At 46.3% G+C, this 20549-nt stretch overlaps 1 protein-coding gene across 2 annotated transcripts in view; it reads right to left on the bottom strand.

The window, feature by feature from the left end:
• The window catches only part of SUFU (SUFU negative regulator of hedgehog signaling), a gene marked incomplete at both ends in the record, with an annotated part of 116453 nt that extends 98755 nt beyond the window's left edge, over positions 1 to 17698 (bottom strand). For both annotated transcript variants that reach the window (XM_080693617.1, XM_080693618.1), the window contains 2 exons: positions 11207 to 11341; positions 17517 to 17698. In XM_080693617.1, coding sequence (XP_080549743.1) covers positions 11207 to 11341; positions 17517 to 17698 — 317 coding nt within the window. The remainder of the gene's footprint in view (positions 1 to 11206; positions 11342 to 17516) is intronic.
• Positions 17699 to 20549: the final 2851 nt, after the last annotated feature.

Genomic DNA, 20549 nt, shown 5'->3' with positions numbered 1-20549 from the left:
GCCTCAGCAACTTAGACCCTGTTTTAAAATAAAGTCGGCGAGCTGGGCGTGGTGGCGCACGCTTGTAATCCCTGCACTTGGGAGGCAGAGACAGGAGGATCACACAGGTTCAAGCCAGCCTCAGCTACTTAGTGAGGCTCTCAGTAACTTAGTGAGATCCTGTTTCCAAAAATAGGTCTGGGAGTATAGCCCAGAGGCAGAAAGCCTCTGGGTTCCACCCCCAGTACCACACACACACAAAAAAAATAATAAAATAAAATAAAGTGGTGACGCCTGCTTGTAATCCCAGCATTTGGGAGGCTGAGACAGAATAAGCAGTTTGTGGACAGTCTCAGCTACTTAGTGAGGCCCTTTGCAACTCAGTGAGACTGTTTCAAAATAAAGAGTAAAAAATAAGGGCTGTGGCATAGCTCCGAGAATGTGGTAGAATACTCCTGGGTTCAATCCCCAGTGCTGAAAAATAAAGCCGGGCATGGTAGCACAGGCTTGTAATCCCAGTACTTGGGAGGCTGAGACAGGTAGGTCGCAGTTTTGAAGTCAGCCTCGGCTACTTAGGCCCTCTGCAACTTAGTGAGACTCAGTTTCAAAATAAAGAATAAAAAATAGGGCTAGAGGTATAGCTTGGAGAGAGAATACCTCTGGGTCCCATACCCAGTACCGCAAAAAACTAATTAATTAATTAGCTAGGGCTGAGGGTTTAGCTCAGAAGTAGAATGACCCTAGGATCTAGCCCCAGTAAAATACACACACACACACACACACACACACACACACACACACACACACAGTCTGATTTTTAGCTGTCCTCCCACCCAAATACAACTTGTCCAGTGCTCTGCCTGGACAGAAATTCAACACAGCTTTGCTAGAGGGTAGGCTTCACGGCCTACTCCCCTACCTCTGAACACTCAGCAGGCAGGTCAGTAAGCTGCAAAATTATTTAAAGGGGTTAGCTCATTCCTTAGGGTTCAGATCAGAGAGGACAAGATAAGTCTAGACAAGATCAGAGATCAGAACTGAAGTCCTGAAACAAAACATGTAGCAGATTTGATACTGAGTAGCAGGATGTAGAAATAAATTTAGAAGTCAATGGCCAAAGGCCAAAGTCGGGACTTCTAAGTCAAAATGCTAGACAAGGGAGATGCTGCTAAAGCCAGACTCAGAACATGGGCGGCAGGAAGGTCACCATTCAACACAGAAGAAGCCACAGCAGAGCAGATGGGAGCCCAGGGGAGAGGCCTGAACAGGGAAGAACCTGGGATGGGGAGATCAGATGGTGTCGAACCTGTACAGCCAGCTGGGTGTGGTGACACCCAGTAATCCCAGTATTTGGGAATCTGAAACTGGAGGATTGCAGATTTGAGGCCAGTCTCAGCAACTTAGCAAGTCCATCAGCAATTTAGGAAGCCCCTATCTCAAAGTAAAAAGAGCTAAGGGGCCAGGCATGGTGGCACATGCCTGTAAACCTAGTACTTGAGGGGCTGAGACAAGAGGATCGCAGGTTCAAGATTAGCCTCAGAAATTTAGCAAGGCTCTCAGCAACCTAGTGAGACCCTAATTCTTTTCTTTTCTTTTTTTTTTTTTTTAACATGTGTGTGTGTGTTACTAGGAGTGGAACCCAGGGGCTTTTTTTACCTTTGGGCTATACTCCCAGACCTATTTTATACTTTATTTGGAAACAGGGTCTCACCAAGTTGCTGAGAGCCTAAGTAGCCGAGGCTGGCTTCGAACCCGTGCAATCCTCCTGTCTCAGCCTCCCAAGTGCTATAATCTCCCAAGATTATGAGCATGCGCCACCACACCTGGCTGAGACCCTATTTCAAACCATATTAAAAAAAAAAAAGGACTGGGGGTATAGCTCAGAGGAAAAATGTCCCTGGTTTCAATCTTGTATGTGTACATGTATGTATCAGTTATTGGGGCTTGAACCCAGAGGCATTCTACCTTTAAGTTACACTCCCAGGCCTATTTTTTATTTTATTTATTTATTTTTTGTGGTACTGGGGATGGAACCCAGAGGCTTTCTACCCCTGGGCTACACTCCCATACCTATTTTATATTTTATTTGGAAACAGGATCTCACTAAGTAGCTGAGGCTGGCTTTGAACCTGTGTGATCCTCCTGTCTCACTCAGCCTCCCAAGTGCAGGTATTACAAGCATGCGCCACCATGCTCGGCCCTTTTAATTTCATTTTGAAACAGGATATTGCTAGGTTGATGAGAGCCTCACTACTTGATGAGGTTGTCTTCAAACCTGTGACCCTCCTGTCTCCACCTCCCACAAACTAGGGCAAAGGACTGTGTGTCACCACACCAGGCTCTCTTTGGTGGGTTGGTGGGTTCGTTTTTTTTGTTTGTTTGTTTGTTTGTTTTTTCAGTACTGTGGATTGAACTCAGGGGCATTCTACCTCCAAGATACACCCCTAGCCTTATTATTTTTTATTCTTTTACTTTAAAAGAGGGTCTCATTAAGTTGCAGAGGGCCTAAGTAGCTGAAGCTCCTGTCTCAGCCTCCCAAGTACTGGGACTACAAGCATGTGTCACCACACCCAGCTCTTTAGTGTTATTTATTTATTTATTTATTTATTTATTTATTTATTTATTTATTGTGGTACTTGGGATTGAACCCAGAGACATTCTACCTTTGAACTACAACCCCAGTCCAATTTTATTGCTTACTTGGAGCCAGGGTCTCACAGGTTGATGAGAGTCTCACACCTTGTTGAGGCTGTCCCTGGACTCCTATCTCAGCCTTCCAAGTGCTGAGATCACAGGCACATAATCCACACCAGGCTCTTTGGTGTTTTCAAGGGAGGTTAGCCAGGCAGCTAAAGGACTCTTCCCAGCTGTTCCCTTCCTGCTGAGGGACTCTAACTTAATGAATCTGGAATCCCTACCCAGGAAAGAATAGCCATGCTACAAACACAATGCTTTATAAAAGATGAAGCCACATACCCACACAGATGTCCAGGGGCCCCCCAAATGCCTTGGGTCTTCCTGGGGCTATAGAGAAAAAGGATTTCTTGTTCAGAAACCTGGGGCCTGAAATCTACCTGAGGAGCAGCTTTAGCGTTAGCTTCTATTCCGCTGCCCCACTCGTCCTGGGCCCAAGCCAGGAGCACTTCACTTCCTAGGCAGGTCAGATCTGCGTCCATAGCAGAAATACCACGTGTCACAAAGATACGTCACAAAATCATTCTGAAACTACAACTTGTGAGAGGAAAGGAAGAGGAACCAAAGCTTCAAGGTGGTCTGCCCTCCACTAAACCTGCAGAAAATTCTCTAGCCTGTCGAGGTCCGCCAGGCTAGCGCGGTGAGACCTGCCATCTCCAGGTGGCTTAGTAAGGCACTGTGAGGGCTCTGGGAGGAAAGCAAAGGCCCAAACAGGTGCTTATGGCAAAGGCCAGGTCTTTCTTAGAAACCCCAGGAGATGAGATGGCCTGTTAAAAGTCCCCGCATGCTAAATGTTGAAGAGGGAAAATTAGCATTTCTCAACTGTAGGGAACCGAGGCCGCACCAAACAACAAGTGAAAAAGTTAATCTGTGTCCAGTGTTTTAATAAATAACTCATGTGCTGCACAGCCCAGCTAAAAAGAACATGAAGGAAAAGGAGGCTCCCCGCCACCGAGCTGAGCAAGGAGCCACTGGAAGCTGGCAGCAGCAGTTCTGCCCCTGAGGAGGGGCACAGAAAACGCCAGCCCCCCTGCATATGCCTGCCAACAAGCCAGCGCTTGTGGGCAAGGCCTCGACCTCCCAGGGTGCTGAGGATGGCCTCTACTGTGGGGCTGCCCCCTTCAGGTCAGCTCCACACAAAGGCAGTCTTGGGAAACAGCCTGATGTACACAGCAGATGACCTGCCCGGGAGGAATCCCATGAGCGAAGTCGGCTGAGTTCATAAACACACTCTCCAGCGAGCCAGCTCACACACTTGGTAAGGCTCCCCATAGTTTGTGTCCAACCAGAGGATCTGGCAGTAGTGTGGGCAGCCAGAAATCATAGGAGAGGGGCACTTGAAGCCACCTCTTCCACAGAGCCATACAGCCCCACTTACTATCCACAGCTGCCTGGCCACAAAGGGAAAGGCCAGAGTGCAGACTTCCAAAAATCATTCGGCAGCTGAGTCTCAGTTGTCTGACACCTCCCATGTCCAAAGACTTGGACAGGACAGTCTCTAGCGCTGAAGTCAGTCAGGGGTGGCCTCTGGATTCGTAGGTAAGTCATCTGCTGTCCCTGTGGCTGCCTTGAGCTGGAATCTGTGCCATCTCTCCAATTCTAGAAACAGCCTCGTGAGAACCTTTTGACTCACTCATAGAAGTCAAGAGCAGGAAGAAGGCCAAGCACAGGGACGCGCGCTTGTAATCCTAGTGCTTGGGAGAACAAAACATGGAGGATCATAGGTTTGAGGACAGCCCCAACAACTTAGAAAATCCTGTTTCAAAATAAAAAAGACTGCAAGTAGCCAGATGCGGTGGTGTACACCTGTAATCCAGACTCAGCAACAAAAACCTCAGCAACGTAGTAAGACCCTATTTCAAAATAAGAAATAAGCCAGCATGGTGGCACACACTTGTAATCCCAGCATTTGGGAGGCTGAGACAGGAGGATCACAGGTTCATGGACAGCCTCAGCTACTTAGTGAGGCCCTCCGCAACTTAGTGAGATCCAGTTTCAAATTAAAGAATAAACAAACTAGGGCAGGGCGCATAGCTTGGAGGTCAAATGCTCTCGGGTTTCATCCCCAGACCCTAAAAAAAAAAAAAAAAGAAAAGAAAAGAAAACTTAAAAGAAGATTGGGGCTGGGCGTGGTGGCACACGCTTGTAACCCCAGCACTTGAAAGGCTGAGACAGGAGGATCACACAGGTTTGAAGCCAGCCTCAGCTACTTACTAAAGCTCTCAGCAACTTAGTGAGACTCTGTTTCCAAATAAAATATAAAATAGGGCTGGAAGTAGAGCCCGGAGATAGAAAAGCCCCTGGGTTCCATCTCCAGTACCACCAGAAAGAAAAAAAATGAAAGAAAAAAGAAAAGAAAAGAGGATTGGGAGCTTGTTGTGGTGACGCACAACCTATAATCCCAGTACTTGAGAGGCTGAGAAGCTCATCAATCTACTGAGACCCTGTTTCAAAACAGAAATACAATAGGGCTGGTGGTGTGGCTTGAAGGTAGAATGCCCCTGGGTTTAATCCTTGGTATCAGAAACACACACACACACACACACACACACACACACACACGTATAGAATGTGTCTGGGTTCAATCCCCTATACCACACACACACACACACACAAAAAAAAAAAAAGGAGGTCTGAGAGTGTAGCTCAGAGGTAGAGTGCCCCTGGGTTGAATCTCCAGTGTACACACACACATTATACTATACATATGTATCAGAACATTAAATGGGCCAGGTGTGATGGTGCACACCTGTAATCCCAAAACTTGGGAGACAGTATGATTGCAGCCTCAAGCAGTATAGCAAGACTCTCAGTAACCTAGTGAAATTCTGTTTCAAAACAAAAAATAAGCTGGGTGTGGTGGCGCACGCTTGTAATCCCCACGCTTGGGAGGCAGAGACAGGAGGATCGCGCAGGTTTGAAGCCAGCCTCCCTGGCTTAAGAGACCCTGTTTCCAAATAAAATATAAAATAGGTCTGTGAGTGTACCCTGGAGGTAGAAGACCCCTGGGTTCCATCCCCAGTACCAACAAACAAACAAACAAACAAACCACAAAATAGGGCTGGGGTGTAGCTCAGAGGTAGAATGCTCCTGATTTCAATCCCCAGTACTACAAAAGAAAAATAAAGTTGCTTTGTTGGCATTGTGCTTGTTTCCATGATGACCTTTGTGTGTGCTGTGTGTGGCACTAGGGACTGAACTCAGAGGCATTCTACCTCTAAGCTACAGCCTCAGCCCTGGTTTTGGTTTTTGTTTTTTAACTTTACTTTTTTAAATTTTATTGTTATTTATTTATTTATTTATTCATTAACTCATTTAGTAGTACTAGAGATGGAACTCAGAGACATTCTACCTCCAAGCTACACACCAACCCTATTTTTTATTCTTAATTTTTTTTTTTTTTTTTTTTTTTTTTGGTGGTACTGGGGTTCCTGGAAGCCCTTCTACCTCTGGGCTACACTCCCACGGGCTACACTCCCAGATCTATTTTTTAACTTTTTTATGTAGAAACAGGGTCTCTTAAGCCAGCGCGGCTGGCTCCGAACCAGCGCGATCCTTCTGTCTCAGCCTCCCAAGCGCGGGAATTTTAAGCGTGCGCCACCATGCCCAGCTTTATTCTTAATTTTGAAACAGGATCTCACTGAGTTGCAAAGGGCCTCAGTAAGTAACTGAGGCTGTCCTCAAACAGCGATCCTCCTATCTCAACCTCCCAAATGCTGGGATTACAAGCGCGCGCCACCATACCCAGCTATAAGAATTCTTGTCTTGCCACTTTATCCCCAAGACATCTATTATGATGGTCTGTGTCTGGTACAAAATAGGGGTTTGAAAAATATATGCTGAAAAATTAACCAATGCTTATGCCCTTTTCTTGATGAATAAGAAAGCAAAAGATAGAGGAATAGTGCCAGAGATTCCTGGGCCCTAACTCTAACCCAGCACTTCTTAGCAATTATGCTAGATGGCAGAATACTCGTCTCTCTCACCTCTGTACTAAGTTAAATGAGAACTCATTAACCTATTTTAAAGAGATCTCTCCTCAACACCACCAAAAAAAAAAAAATCTTCTGAGAGCCTGAGACAGGAGGATCACAGGTTCGTGGCCAGCCTCAGCAACTTAGTGAGCCTTTCTGCAATTTAGTGAAACAGTTTCAAAATAAAAAATAAAATAGGGCTGAGGGTATAGTTCAGAGGTACAATGCTCCTAGGTTCAATCCTCAGTACCACAAAAAATAAAATAAAATTTAAAAAATGAAATAAAGTCAGGTGTGGTGGCGCACACTTGTAATAAAAAAAATACCAGTATTTAGGAGACTGAGACCGGAGGATCACGGTTCACAAACAGCTTCGGCTACTTAGTGAAGCCCTTTGCAACTCAGTGAGACCCTGTTTCAAAATAAAGAATTTAAAATAGTTCTGAGAGTGTAGCTCGGATATAGAATGCCCCTGGAACCCAGGACTGCAATAAGTAAGTAGATAGATAGATAGATCGATCGATCTTACCGCATGAAATGTTAAAAAGAAAATTTTTGCCAGGCATAGTGGTGCACACTTATAATCCCAGCACTTGGGAGGCTGAGACAGGAGGATCGGATCGTACAGGTTCGAAGCCAGCCTCAGCTACTTAGTGAGGCTCTCAGCAACCTAGTGAGACCCTGTTTCCAAATAAAGTACAAAATAGGTCTGGGAGTACAGCCCAGAGGTAGAAAAGCCCCTGGGTTCCACCCTCAGTACCACAAAAAAAAAAAAAAAAAAAAAAAAAAAAAATAGGGCTCAGGGCCGGGTGTGGTGGCGCACGCTTGTAATCCCAGTACTGGGGAAGCTAAACAGGAGGATCATGGTTCATGGACAGCCTCAGCTACTTGATGTGGCCTTCTGCAACTTAATGAGACCATTTCAAAATTAAGAATAAAAAGTAGGGCCTGGGGTGTAGCTCAGAGGTAGAATACCCCTGGGTTCCATCCCTAGTGCCACAACACACACAAAAAAGCAAGAGCCCAAATAGAGGTCTCATGCTGGTCCTAAATGACATCATAAGGTCCTAGATAACACGTGTATCATAAGGAAATGGTACACGTGTAAGGGGATAGTGTTAAACTAGGAAAACCAGTAAGGAAGGCCCTCTTTCAAATTCAGAGGTTGCCGCTACTAAAACATGGCTCTTTCCCCATATGCTCATCATGTTATTTGGGGCCTTACGCCTATATCTGATATGTGGGTAGATTCAAGAATCTTTAAGCTACATAGGAAACAGTATTCTTTTAACTAGAATAAATCTGTCAACAAAAGGTATGGGCTAGCTATATTAAATGGCCTCTGCAAGTTCTTATTAAAAATATAAATTAAAGTCCAGCGTGGTCCTTTTGCTCCCACATCTGTTTGCTATTCTGTCTCCATTATTAATACTGTAATACAGGGTCCTCAGTCAGGCAAGATTAAGTCTCTGTTCCCAAAACCTGCTGACACTACAGTGGGCTCATTTGGAAGGCTGTAAAGGCAGACCCAGACATCACCCCAACATGTGGCCGTCAGGAGATGAAGCCCAGGCCTCTGAGCTTAACAAGTGAGAAGAGGCAGTCAGATTGAGCCTGTGATCGGAAAGCTGGTATCTCCCAGGGGTTACAAGCTCAGACTCAGAGAGCTCAATTCAATACCAGCTCTTTTGCAATACAGATGTGAGACCTTGAACAACTCACTTAACCTTGCAAGAGAGTTAGTTTCTAGAGTCAGTCTATAAAATGAAAAAACAAGAGAACCCAATAAGACTGAAAAGCATTGAACACATTACATGGAAGATAACACAAACTAAAACAAAGTGCAAAGGGCCATTATCCCCTCTCTCCATCATCAGATCATCCTCTTTCTCATCATCTCTAGAGTCAGTCTCTCTGCAGAGGCAGGACAGGAAGAACCCTGTTACTTTTTCAACCTGCTCAGGCTAAGTAGCTACCACCAAGATACCAAAATAGATAGGCCAGGCCTGGTGGCGCTCCCTTGTGATCCCAGCATTTGGAGGCTAAGACAGGAAGATCACGGTTCACAGACAGCCTCAGCTACTTAGTGAAGCCCTCTGCAACTCTGTGAGATGCTATTTCAAAATAAAAAATAAAAAATAGGGCCTGGAGGTAGAAGGCCCCTGGATTCCACCCCCACTACCACCAAAAAAATAAATAAATAAAAAGTTACCATTTTTCCCCCAGGTACTGGGGACTGAACCGGGAATGCTCTACCACTGAGCTACATCCCCAGCACTTTTTCACTTTTTGTTTTTAGACAGGGTCTTAATAAGTTGTCCAGGCTAGACTTGAACTTGCAATCTTCCTGTCTTAGTTTCCTAAGTAGGTGGAATTACAGGCCTACCACCACAATAGGCCATGTTTGTTACCTTCTATAATTATTTGCATTGCAGCTATTAGAGAATTTAATACTGAGTTGGTATGTTTAACTTGGTATTATTATTATTATTATTTTTTTTTTTTTTTTTTTTTTGGTGGTACTGGGATTCCTGGAAACCCTTCTACCACCGGGCTACACTCCCATACCTTTTTTTTTTTTAAATATACTTTTTTTTAATTTGGAAACAGGGTCTCTTAAGCTAGAGCGGCTGGCTTCGAACCTGCGCAATCCTCCTGTCTCCGCCTCCCAAGCACAGGGATTACAATCGTGCACCACCACGCCCAGCTAACTTGGTATTAAAATGAAATGTGTTTGCTTTCCCTAAATGCAAATTAGTTGAATATAGAGAAAAAGAAGGGAGGTGGGTAAAATTTCAAACTGTGGAGGGCAGCAAACAAAAACAGATCAGGATTAAAAATGTGAATAATCCAGCCAGGCGTGGTGGCGCACGCTTGTAATCCCGGCGCTTGGGAGGCTGAGACAGGAGGATTGTGTAGGGTCGAAGCCAGCCTCAGCTGGCTTAAGAGACACTGTTTCCAAATAAAATATAAAATAGGTCTGGGAGTGTAGCCCGGAGGTAGAAAGCCCCTGGGTTCTATCCCCAGGACCACCAAAAAAAAAAAAAAAAAAAAATGTGAATAATCCAAGCACAGAAAAATGCAGATTAAAAGGAAGTCAGTAGCCAGGCATGGTGATGCACGCTTATATTCTCACAACTTGGGAGGCTGAGACTGTAAGCTCGCAGGTTCGCAGCCAGCCTCATCAATTTAGTGAGGCGCTCAACAACTTAGTGGGACTCTGTTTCAAAATAAAAAAATAAAAGCAGGGCGTGGTGGTGCACATTTGTAATCCCAGCATTTCAGAGGCTGAGATGGGAGGATCACAGTTTGCAGACAGCCTCAGCTACTTAGTGAGGCCCTTTGCAACTCAGTGAGACTCTGTTTCAAAATAAAGAATAAAAAATAGGGTTAGGCCAGGCGTGGTGGCCCACGCTTGTAATCCCCGCACGTGGGAGGCAGAGACAGGAGGATCACGCAGGTTTGAAGCCAGCCTCTCTGGCTTAAGAGACCCTGTTTCCAAATAAAAATATAAAAATAGGAGTATAGCTCAGAAGAAGGGTTTCCAGGAACCCCAGTACCACAAAAAAAAGGGGGCTAGGAGTGTAGCCCAGAGGTATAATGCCCTTAGGTTTCATTCCTAGTACTGCAATAAACAAAATAAATAAATAAATAGAGTAAGTCTGGGGGTGTAGCCTAGAGGTAAAAGGCCTCTTGGTTCCATTCTCAGTACCACACACACACAAAAGGAACTTAATACTGTATCCCAGCTATTTAGGCTGCTGAGCTCAGAGGACTGCTTCAGCCCACAAGTTTGAGGCCAGCCTAGGTGACACACCAAACAAAAGAGCCCCACAAAAAACAAATAAGCAGCCAGGCATGGAGGTGCACGCTTGTAATCCCAGTACTTGGGAGGCTGAGACAGGAGGATCACGCAGGTTCAAAGCCAGCCTCAGCTACTTAGTGAGGCTCTCAGCAACTCAGACCCTGTTTCCAAATAAAATATAAAATAGGTCTGGGAGTGTAGCCCGGAGGTAGAAAGCCCCTGGGTTCCATTTCCACTTAAAAAAAAAAAAAAGAGCAAAAAAGTAAGTAAGTTAAGATGGATAAAGGGATAGAAAGATAACTATATTTGTGATAAAACAAAGAGTAAAATGCTAATGGTAGAATTGTGAGTATAGGAGTGTCTGCTATAAAATTCAATTTTTTTGGTTCAAAATTGCTTATAGTAAGCCAGGGGAGTAAAAAAGAAAATAGACTTAGCGGTGTCAGCCCCAGTTCTGGATCACAGCCATGTGCCTATCCTCTAAGCCCAAACTCCAGAGCAAGCTTGAAAATCTGATGGTTTTGGAACTCTTGCCCATCATCAATGCTTCCCTGCACAGAAGCTGTGCTCGGGTACTAATGTGGACCACCACAACACAAACAGATATAGGCAGAGGGGTAGACCTCCAGAGATTCCACCTTAGAAGTGTCAACCCTAGGACTGATGTTATCATTCTTGCTCAGGAAAACCTCAGAAACAAGGCTCAAAGGTAAGGGGCAGGCAGGTGGAGGAGAGGCAGGTGGGACACACTCACTCATGCACTCTGCTGTCACCATAGAGATCGCTCAGGCCAAAGCTGATGTAATGCCAGTGTTCAGGGATGTTGGCAGAAGGGCTCCCCACGTTCCTGTACATGCTAACATAGTCCAAGGGGTCTGGGCCACCCAACCTGCAAAAGACAAAACACAGGGGTGTCAGTGTGAACCCAGAAACCAGATCATGTGAAACTAAGGGCTTTGATTTGCAAGCCCAAAGGCCCCATCCTGGAGGAACCTGGAACAAAAGACAACTAAATGGAGGCTACACCTCTCTGGGGATGAGACCAAGGGATAAGCAGATGAGGTTGTCCAACTCCACAAACACAAGGAGCTCCATTCTCCTACCTCCAACAGGCAGGGCCTCTTTTAGAAATAAAACAGACTGGGTGGTTGCCCATTTTGCTTTCTCCTGTTTCAAATTACTGATCCCAAATGGGATTGGCAGGGATTAACTCTTCTTCTACGGTGCCTGTAAACACGCCAAGCTTCAAGGCAAGAGGTACATCAGTCAATCAATTGGCCTCTGTTGAATGACCATCCAGAGCATCCCCAATGGGCTTTGTTCCTGGAAGCAGAGGTTCCGCTCCATTCCTGCCTCTTAGACAGCTAATTCCTGAAAGAATATATTGTGCCCTATGTTAATTACAGTCTGTTCTAAACAAATCCAAAGCCTCCAGTACACACAGCCCCTGGCCTGGACCCCATAGGCTGACGCTGGTCTTTTATCATTGCAAGTGACAAAGGCCACACTTAGGCTAGCTCAGCTCTGCACAGAGAAGTGCAGCAGGAGCCAGGCTGAGCCCTGTGAGCGGCACCTGTGTCCAGAGGATCCCAGGAGACTTCTGCCTCAGAGGTAGCACTGGGACATTAAGTATGGGGCCAAGGAGGACCACATTAAATTGTCCCCATAATTCCAACAGAGAAGCAATTGAGGAAGAAATTCAGTTATTAATTTACTGAGGACTTTAATTCAGTAAAAGTTTCCTTTAGTAGCATAATTAGTGGTTTAAAAAAATATCCTAGACAGGCATGGTGGCGTATGCTTGTAATCCCAGCACTTGGAAGGCTGAGATAGGAGGATTACAGGTTCACAGCCAGCCTCAGCTGCTTTGTGAGGCCTTCTGCAACTTACTGAGACCCTGTTTCAAAATAAAAAATGAGCAGGGTGTGGTGGTGCACACTTGTAATCCCAGCATTTGGGAGGCTGAGAAAGAAGGATCCCGGTTGGCAACCAGCCTCAGCAACTTAGCGAGGCCCTTTGCAACTCTGTGAGACCCTGTTTCAGAATAAAGAATAAAAAATAGGGCTGGGGGTATAGATCAGGGGTAGAATGGCCCTGGGTTCCATCCCTAGTACTGCAAAAAATAAATAAATAAAAAATCCTGAACCTAGCATGGGTGTGCATGCTTATAATCCCAGTAGTTGGGAGGCTGAGACAGGAGGATCACAGATTCAAAGCCAGCCCCAGAAACATAACAAGGCTCTCAGAAACCCATTAAGACCCTGTATCCAAATGAAATAAAATCAGACTGAGGGTGTAGCTTGGAGGTAAAATGTCTCTGGGTTCAATCTCTAGTACCAAAACCCCTACTCCTGCTCTTCTTTGTAATGAATAGGGAAACATGGTAGACTTGAGAAATGAACTAAATGGACATTATTAGCAGAAGGAAATCTGCATTTAGTTCACATACAGTGAACTGAAACTGTCTCAGATACCTGGCCATTTCACAGACTACGAAAACTTGTGTCCCTGGAACACTGAAGTGCGTCCTGCAGATGGGCTAGTATACTGAGAGAAGCCAATACCAAGAAGACAGGTGACACGCAACTCTAGCAAGTATGCCAAAACCACGCAACCTTCTTTTTTTTTTTTTTTTTTTTGGTTGTACTGGGGTTCCAGGAAACCCTTCTACCTCCAGGCTACACTCCCAGACCTATTTTTTATATTTTTATTTGGAAACAGGTCTCTTAAGTCAGAGAGGCTGGCTTCGAACCTGTGCGATCCTCCTGTCTCAGCCTCTCAAGCGCGGGGATTACAAGCGTGTGCCACCACGCCTGGCTAATAACATGCAATTTAAACACTATTAGATCCAGAGATAAAGCTCAGTGGTATAGCACTTGCCTGGCTTGAGAGAGATCTTGGGTTCAAGCCCCAGCACTGCATGAGAAAAAAAAATTTTGAGAAAAAGCAAAACAAGCCAGATGTGGTACATGCCTGTTTATTAAAAAGATAGAAATACAGAAGACAATCTCAGTAGTTAGAAGACTAAAACAGGAGGACTGCAGGTTCAAGCCCAGCCTAGGCAACTTAGAGAGACTCTGAGAAATCTGGGGCAACACTGTTTCAAAAAAGGAGGGGAGCTGCTTGGGATATAGTTCAGAAGTAGAACCTCCCTGGTTCAATCCCCAGTAACACCAAAATAAATAAAACTAAAATAGGCTAGGAGTGTAGCTCCAAGGTAGAATGTCTCTAGGTTCAATCCCTGGTACCAAAACAAAAACCAATAGCAGTCAAAAACAAAAGAAAAGAAAAAAACTAGAAGGTCTGATTTCATCTTCTTTTCCAGGATATTATTTACCATTGTAGAAATCTTTATCCTCAGCTAAGAAATGATGTTATTTATAGAACTTGCAAGAAAATCACTACAAATAGCTCAGAACCTCAACTGAGTTAGAAAAGGAGACAAATCTTATCTCACCATAACTCTTATTTTTTATTCCTTTTTTTTTTTTTCCTTGAGGTACTAGGGATTGAACCCAGGGGCATTCTACCTCTGAGCAACACCCCCAGCCCTATTTTTCATTTTTGTGTGTGTGTGTGTGTGTGTGCTAAGTTTTAAAGAGGTTTATTAAAAAGATAAAAATACAGAAGATAATTACAGGCCTATGACAGAAAGGCATGAGGGGCTATTTTTCATTCTTTGATTTTTTTTTATTTTTATTTTTTGGTGGCACTGGGGATAGAACCCAGGGGCATTCTACTTCTGGACTCCCTGACCTATTTTTATACTTCATTTGGAAACAGGGTCTCACTAAGTTGCTGCGAGCCTGACCAAGTAGCTGAGGCTGGCTTTGAACCTGTGCGATCCTCCTGTCTCAGCCTCCCAAGCGCTGGGATTACAAGCGTGTGCCGCCACGCCCCGCTTCATTCTTTATTTTGAAACAGCGTCTCACTAAGTTGCAGAGGGCCTAAGTAGCTGAGGCTGGCTGCAAACCTGCGATCCTCCGATCTCAGCCTTCCAAGTACTGGGATTACAAGCATGCGCCACCATGCCCAGCTTACTAACTCTTATTTCACCAAATCATGTGACTCATTTCCACAACCAATGGAATACAGGAAAGTTTGCAGAGGGAAGGAGAAAAGGGTAGAGATCTCTGGAAGGTCCCCATTATGGCTGCAGAAACCCCAGAAGAGATGGAAGTGACTCTAGGTCCCACATCTGTTCCAGTTTCCTGCTGCAAACTCCCTGCCCCTCCTACAGCCTAGGACCATACAGACACAATGGTGAGACTGTGCTCGCCATTCCCTGCATCATCTGCCACACTGCTGCAGCCTCCTTCCAGTGATGTCTCCAGGAGGTGTCACTTTAGGAGAGGTTTTACCAAAAGTCAGAGAATGACCAAATATCAGAGAAAGTTAGCTTCATTCTCAAGCTCAGTGTTTTCTGCTCTATTACGCAGACCCAGATGAGTTTGTAGAAAGTCATCATATTTTTTGCTTAGGAAAAGATGTTATCCAAGGACCAAGAGGATCCCTCACCTAACAAATCCCTGACTTCTCTCCACAGGGCATTTGCAGGACTGCCTCTTGGCTTGGATCCTTGTTTGTCAAAGTCTCAGCTTTCAGCCAGAATGTCCAGGCTGGCCAGAGAGTACTAGTCAAAGAGATATACCCAAAACAATCCCCAAACCCAGGCAGCCCGGGTCAGCCATCCAGCTAGGGGAACTGAAGAGGCTGATGGGATCCCAAATGTGAGGGATATGAATGAATTTCAGTATCTTAATTTTGCAAACCCCTACTAGGAATCTAAGAAAGAATCAGCCACTGAGCTATTCTTAGACTTTTCTGCATCGAGACAGCATTTCTAATTTCAAAGTGGTATATCCTTATTTGTCATTGTGTGCTGGCCCATCCCTAAAGATATGGCCTAGCAAGCAAGCCTGCAGCAAGAAGAAAACCGCCCTAACCAGGGGCGTTCTACCTCAGAGCTACAGTCCCAGCCCCATTTTTAATTCTGTATTTTGAAACAGGGTCTCACTGAGTTGCAAAGGGCCTCACTAAGTAGCTGAGGCTGTCTGCAAACAGCAATCCTCCTGTCTCAGCCTCCCGAATGCTGAGATTACAAGCGTGCGCCACCACGCCCAGCTCCTCAATAACTTTACACACAGCTCTACCCTTGATAGCCACTTGGGTGACATAAAAACAGTTGCCCAATTCTGTGTAGGGATTTCTTCTCACGCTCAAATGAGACCTGAACAAACAGCATGGCAGAACCAGCCTCACTTTCCTCACAACATAGGATCAGTATATGACAACAAGGTTAAATACAGAAGTGCAATTGGAACGGGTGATCAAGTTAGCAAGAGCTGCTTTCCACTCAGAAGCGCTCTTCAAAAACTCCTCTCAGAACAGTCTGCCTACCAGAGAGGACTGTACTGCTGGCCACACCTCCTCCTGGCTGCAGGACAGAGGTAGCTGCCTCCCGATGACCTCTCTTGGAAGGCAGGTGGCTGGTCCCCAGGCATTCTCCTACTAACACAGAGAGCTGGCCCAGGCCTTGCACATCCTAGCAACTGCCATCTCCAGAGGTAGTAAGAGTTTGTCACCAAGAAGACTCAGTCCTAAAAGATGGAATCAATAAAGATGTCCACTTCCTCCTCTTGTTCTACTCTCTGCCAACACCCCAATCCTCTCTGCCAGTAACCCAAGCAGTTGTCTAAAGACCCTTCAGAGGTTCTTTCAGGGCCTTCTGAAGGAGGTTTCTATTTTTGTGTGTGTGCATGGTGCTGAGGATGGAACCCAGAAGCACTCTCCCTTTGAACTACCCCCTCCAGCCCTATTTTATTTTTTTTATTTGAAAACAGGGTCTCACAAAGTTGCTGAGAGCCTCACTAAGTTGCCAAACCTAACATCTGCCTGTCTCAGCCTCCCAAGCACTGGGACTACAGGCAAGTGCCACCATGCCCAGCTAATACAGTGCCTGCATGAATTTCGTCCTGGACTGACTCATCCAATTCCTCAGTTGACTTTTGGTCCAGAAAGACCATGAGGACAAGGTGTTTTTCAGTCTCCATAACACCTGTTTTGCCTAAAGGCTGAAGAAATAAACAGGCTGCAAATAGGAATGGAAACTAGAAAAGACCATTCCTACCCTAAGGGCACTCCTACCCCCTCTGTAAACTGATCCTTAGCAGAGCAACTGGAGGGTTACCCTGGGCTGCCTGAAGTAGCTGCTGCCTCAATCCTCAATCTGTAGACAGACAGGAAGCTCTGCTCGGCGTCCTGAGGCTCGTCTTTCCTCCCTGCCTGGGGCTCGGGTCTCCATCATTTACTAAGTAGGAAATTGTGGTTCCCTTCAACCCTGAGCCAAACCATGGCTCTCCCTTCCCCTGTTCTCAACTAGCGTCCTAAAGCAAAGCAGCTGCAAAGCCAGAAGGAAGTTCTTGCAGAGAGAACTGTGCAGAGTAAGCAAAAAAGTTTATCGGGAAGAGTTGCTTCGTCAAACTTCAAAAGCAACAGCTTTGCACTGATACGACTTTGAGTTCATCCGGAAGGTATCAAAAGGAGACCTCCTCATCTCTCATTAAGCACACCGCCCTCATCTTGCTCAGCTCCTAACCCACAGAAGAGTCTCCGGGGCTCCCAGACCCGCCCCTAGCCTCCCCAGTCCCGCGCCCTCTGAGCTGCTCCAGCCCCGCTCCGCCGAAGCCCTCTCTCAGGTCCTCCAGGCCCCGCCTCGCCATCCCCATCCCACTTCAGCCGCCCCCCTTGGCTTCCCCTCGCCCGCTAATGACCCTCCACAGGCGCCCCCTCCTTTCACCACGTTTACAATTCCCTCTCACACCGCTCCCCTCGGCTCCTGCACACACCCCGAGTTCTCTCAGGTCTAAGCCGGGTTAACCCTTCACTGCCCGCAGGCTCTGTTAACCCCTTTGTCCCCATTCCAAACTTCAGCCTGAACTCGTTCCCTCGCAGCAGAAAGCCCTCCTTCCAAGTGCTCCGCCGTCCTCCTCCCCTCCTCCCGCTCCGGCAAATCGCCGAGCCGTCCTGGCCCGCCGCTGTCCTCCCGGTGGCCCAGGGCATACCAGTACTTGACGATAGCGGTAACCTGGAGTGGGTTCGGCTGGTCAGGGTAAAGGCGACGGCACTCTCCGTAGATGGCGTGCAGTCCCGGAGGGAAGAGCGAGGCGAAGGCCGGAGGGGCAGTAGGGCCAGGGGCCGGGGGCGCGGTGGGGCCGGGGGCGCCACTAGGCCGCAGCTCCGCCATCGGGGCACGTAGGGCAGTCGGGGAACTCGGGAGTGCCGAGGAGAGAAAGCGCACTGACGGGCCAGCAAGCGGACTCGGTGGGTGCGACTCCCGGTGGCGACGGAGGCTGCAGCGAGGTCCAGCTCCGCGCCTGCGCACGGCGCACCGCCCGCCCAAGCCGTCGCCGCCGCGGAGTCTGCCAGAGGGAGCCGCGGGGCCGCGGGGAGCTCGAGGGGGCGGGGCGCCGGCGCGCCCTGTCCGGGCATCTATTGGCTAGTGTCTTTGCCAGTCACCGGTGGGGAAGGCGTGAGCTGACGATAAGCCCCGCCTCCCTCTCCTTTTGTCCCAAGGCTCTTGGTCTCCCCCTAGTGTTAGGAGGAACCCAGGTTTAAGTAGAAAAAGGCATTCTTTTGAGGTGCTAGGGTCCCACCAAAACACAGGAACGCACGGATGATGGGCCCGTCGCTGTTTATTTTGCTGACACGCTGCTGACAACGACTTAAACATAAATCTGACAACGGATTGATTCATTCGTTCCTGTGGCATTATTTTTTATTTGATTTGTTTTGTGGTACTGGGGATTGAGCCAAAGGCCGTTCTACATCTGAGCTATACGCCAAATCCTATTTTGTGTTTGTTTGTTTGTTTGTTTGTTTGTTTGTTTATTGCATGTGTGGTGCTGGGAATTGAGACCAGGAGCATTCTACTGCTAAGCTACAATCCATGCCCTATTTTTTGTTTAATTTTGAGACAAGGTCTCACTAGGTTGATAAGGGTCTCACTACTCATTGAGGCTGTCCTCAGACCTGTGATCGTCCTGTCTCAGCCTCCGAATACTGGGATTACAGGAATGTGCCACCACACTCTGTTTGGCATTAGTTGGTGTGTGTGTGTGTGTGTGTGTGTGTGTGTGTGTGTGTGTATGTGTGTGTGTGTGTTAATGGAGATTGAATCCAGGGGCATTCTACCTCCGAGCTACACCCCAGCCTTATTTTATTTTGTTTTATTTTATTTTATTTGCAGTAATGGGGATGGAACCCAGGAGCACTCTACCTTCAAACTGCACCCCCAGCCCTATTTTTTTTTCGGGTCTGGGGATGGAACCCCGAGGCATTTGACCTCCGAGCTACACCCCCTACCCAATTTTTTATTCTTTATTTTGAAACAGGGTCTCACTGAGTTGCAGAGGGCCTCACTAAGTAGCTGAGGCTGTCCACGAACCGCAATCCTCAGGTCTCAGCCTCCCAAATGCTGGGATTACAAGCGTGCACCACCACGCCCAGCTCCCCAGCCCTATTTTTTATTCTTTGAAACAGGGTCTCACTAAATTGCAGAGGACCTCACTAAGCAGATGAGGCTGTCCGTGAACCCTGATCCTCCTGTCTCAGCCTCTCAAATGCTGGGATTACAAGCATGCACCACACCTGGCTTCTTTTTTTTTTTTTTTTTTTTTTTTTTTTACTGAGGATGGAACCCAGTGGCATTCAACCTCTGAATGACATCCCCAGCACTGTTTTTTATTCTTTATTTTGAAACAGGGTCTCACGATGTTGCAAAGGGTCTACAACTTGAAGGGAGGTGGTAGAGGAAATAACCCAGATAAAAAATGCTATTAGCTATTTGGAAAGCATTGACACATAACTTCTCACTTCTATTTCTCACCTGTTAGCGTCAATCCTAGCTCCTCACAAAAATTAAAGGTACTTCAGAAATGATACTGAAGATTGAACCCAGGGACATTCTACCTCTGAGCTACACCCCAAACTCTATTTTATTTTTATATTTATTTATTTAGTTATTTATTTTTGTGGTACTGGGGAGTGAACTCAGGGGCATTCTGCTTCTGAAATATATAAAATTTATTTTTTTATATTTTGAAACAGGGACCCAGGTGTGATGGTGCATGCTTGTAATCCCAGTACTTGGGAGGCTGAGACAGGAGAATCCTGGGTTCATGGCCAGCCTCAGTTCCTTAGGCCCTCTGCAATTTAGTGTGAACTCTGAGCTACACCCCAGACTCTATTTTATTTTTCTATTTATTTATTTATATTCTTTATTTGAAACGGGGTCACTGCCGGGTGTGACACTGAGGTAAACTGCCTCTGGGTTCAATCCCCCCACTCCTCTGCATATCATCATCTAAGAGCCTGACAGTGGCACATGCCTGTAATCCTAGTACTTGGGAGTCTTGAGATGCAGGTTCGAGGACAGCGTCAGCAAGTAGTGAGACTCTAATCAACCTAGTGAGACCTCGTTTCAAAATAAAAATAAAAGCCGGGCGTGGTGGCACACGCTTGTAATCCCCCCGCTTGGGAGGCAAAGACAGGAGGATCGCGCAGGTTCAAAGCCAGCCGCACACGCTGGCTTAGGAGACCCTGTTTCCAAATAAAAATGTAAAAATAGGTCTGGAAGTGTAGCCCAGAGGTAGAAGGGCTTCCAGGAACCCCAGTACCACAATAAAATAAAATAAAATAAAATAAAATAAAGTACCACAATAAAATAAAATAAAATAAAATAAGAAATAAAACAAAAGCCAGGCATGGTAGTACACACTTGTCATCTTGTACTTGGGAGGCTGAGACAGGAGGGTTGCAGGTTCTTGGCCTGCCTCAGCAACTTTGTGAGGCCCTGTGTAACTTAGTGAGCCCCGCTATGCCCCCAACCCAATTTTTAATTCTTTATTTTGAAAAAGGGTCTCACTAAGTTGCAGAGGGCCTTACTAAATAGCTGAGGCTGGCCAGAAACCTGTGATCCTCCTGTCTTAGCCTCCCAAGTACTGCAAGTACTGAGATTACAAGAATACACCACAACTCCTAGCTAAATGATTTTTTTTTTTTCTGTACTAGGGATTGAACATAGGGGCATTCTGAAT

The sequence above is a fragment of the Muscardinus avellanarius genome (genome assembly GCF_963383645.1).
Source record: "Muscardinus avellanarius genome assembly, chromosome: 4".
NCBI lineage: Eukaryota > Metazoa > Chordata > Mammalia > Rodentia > Gliridae > Muscardinus > Muscardinus avellanarius.
The sequence above is the reverse complement of the archived record's forward strand: the minus strand, read 5'-3'. Positions and strand labels throughout refer to the sequence as shown.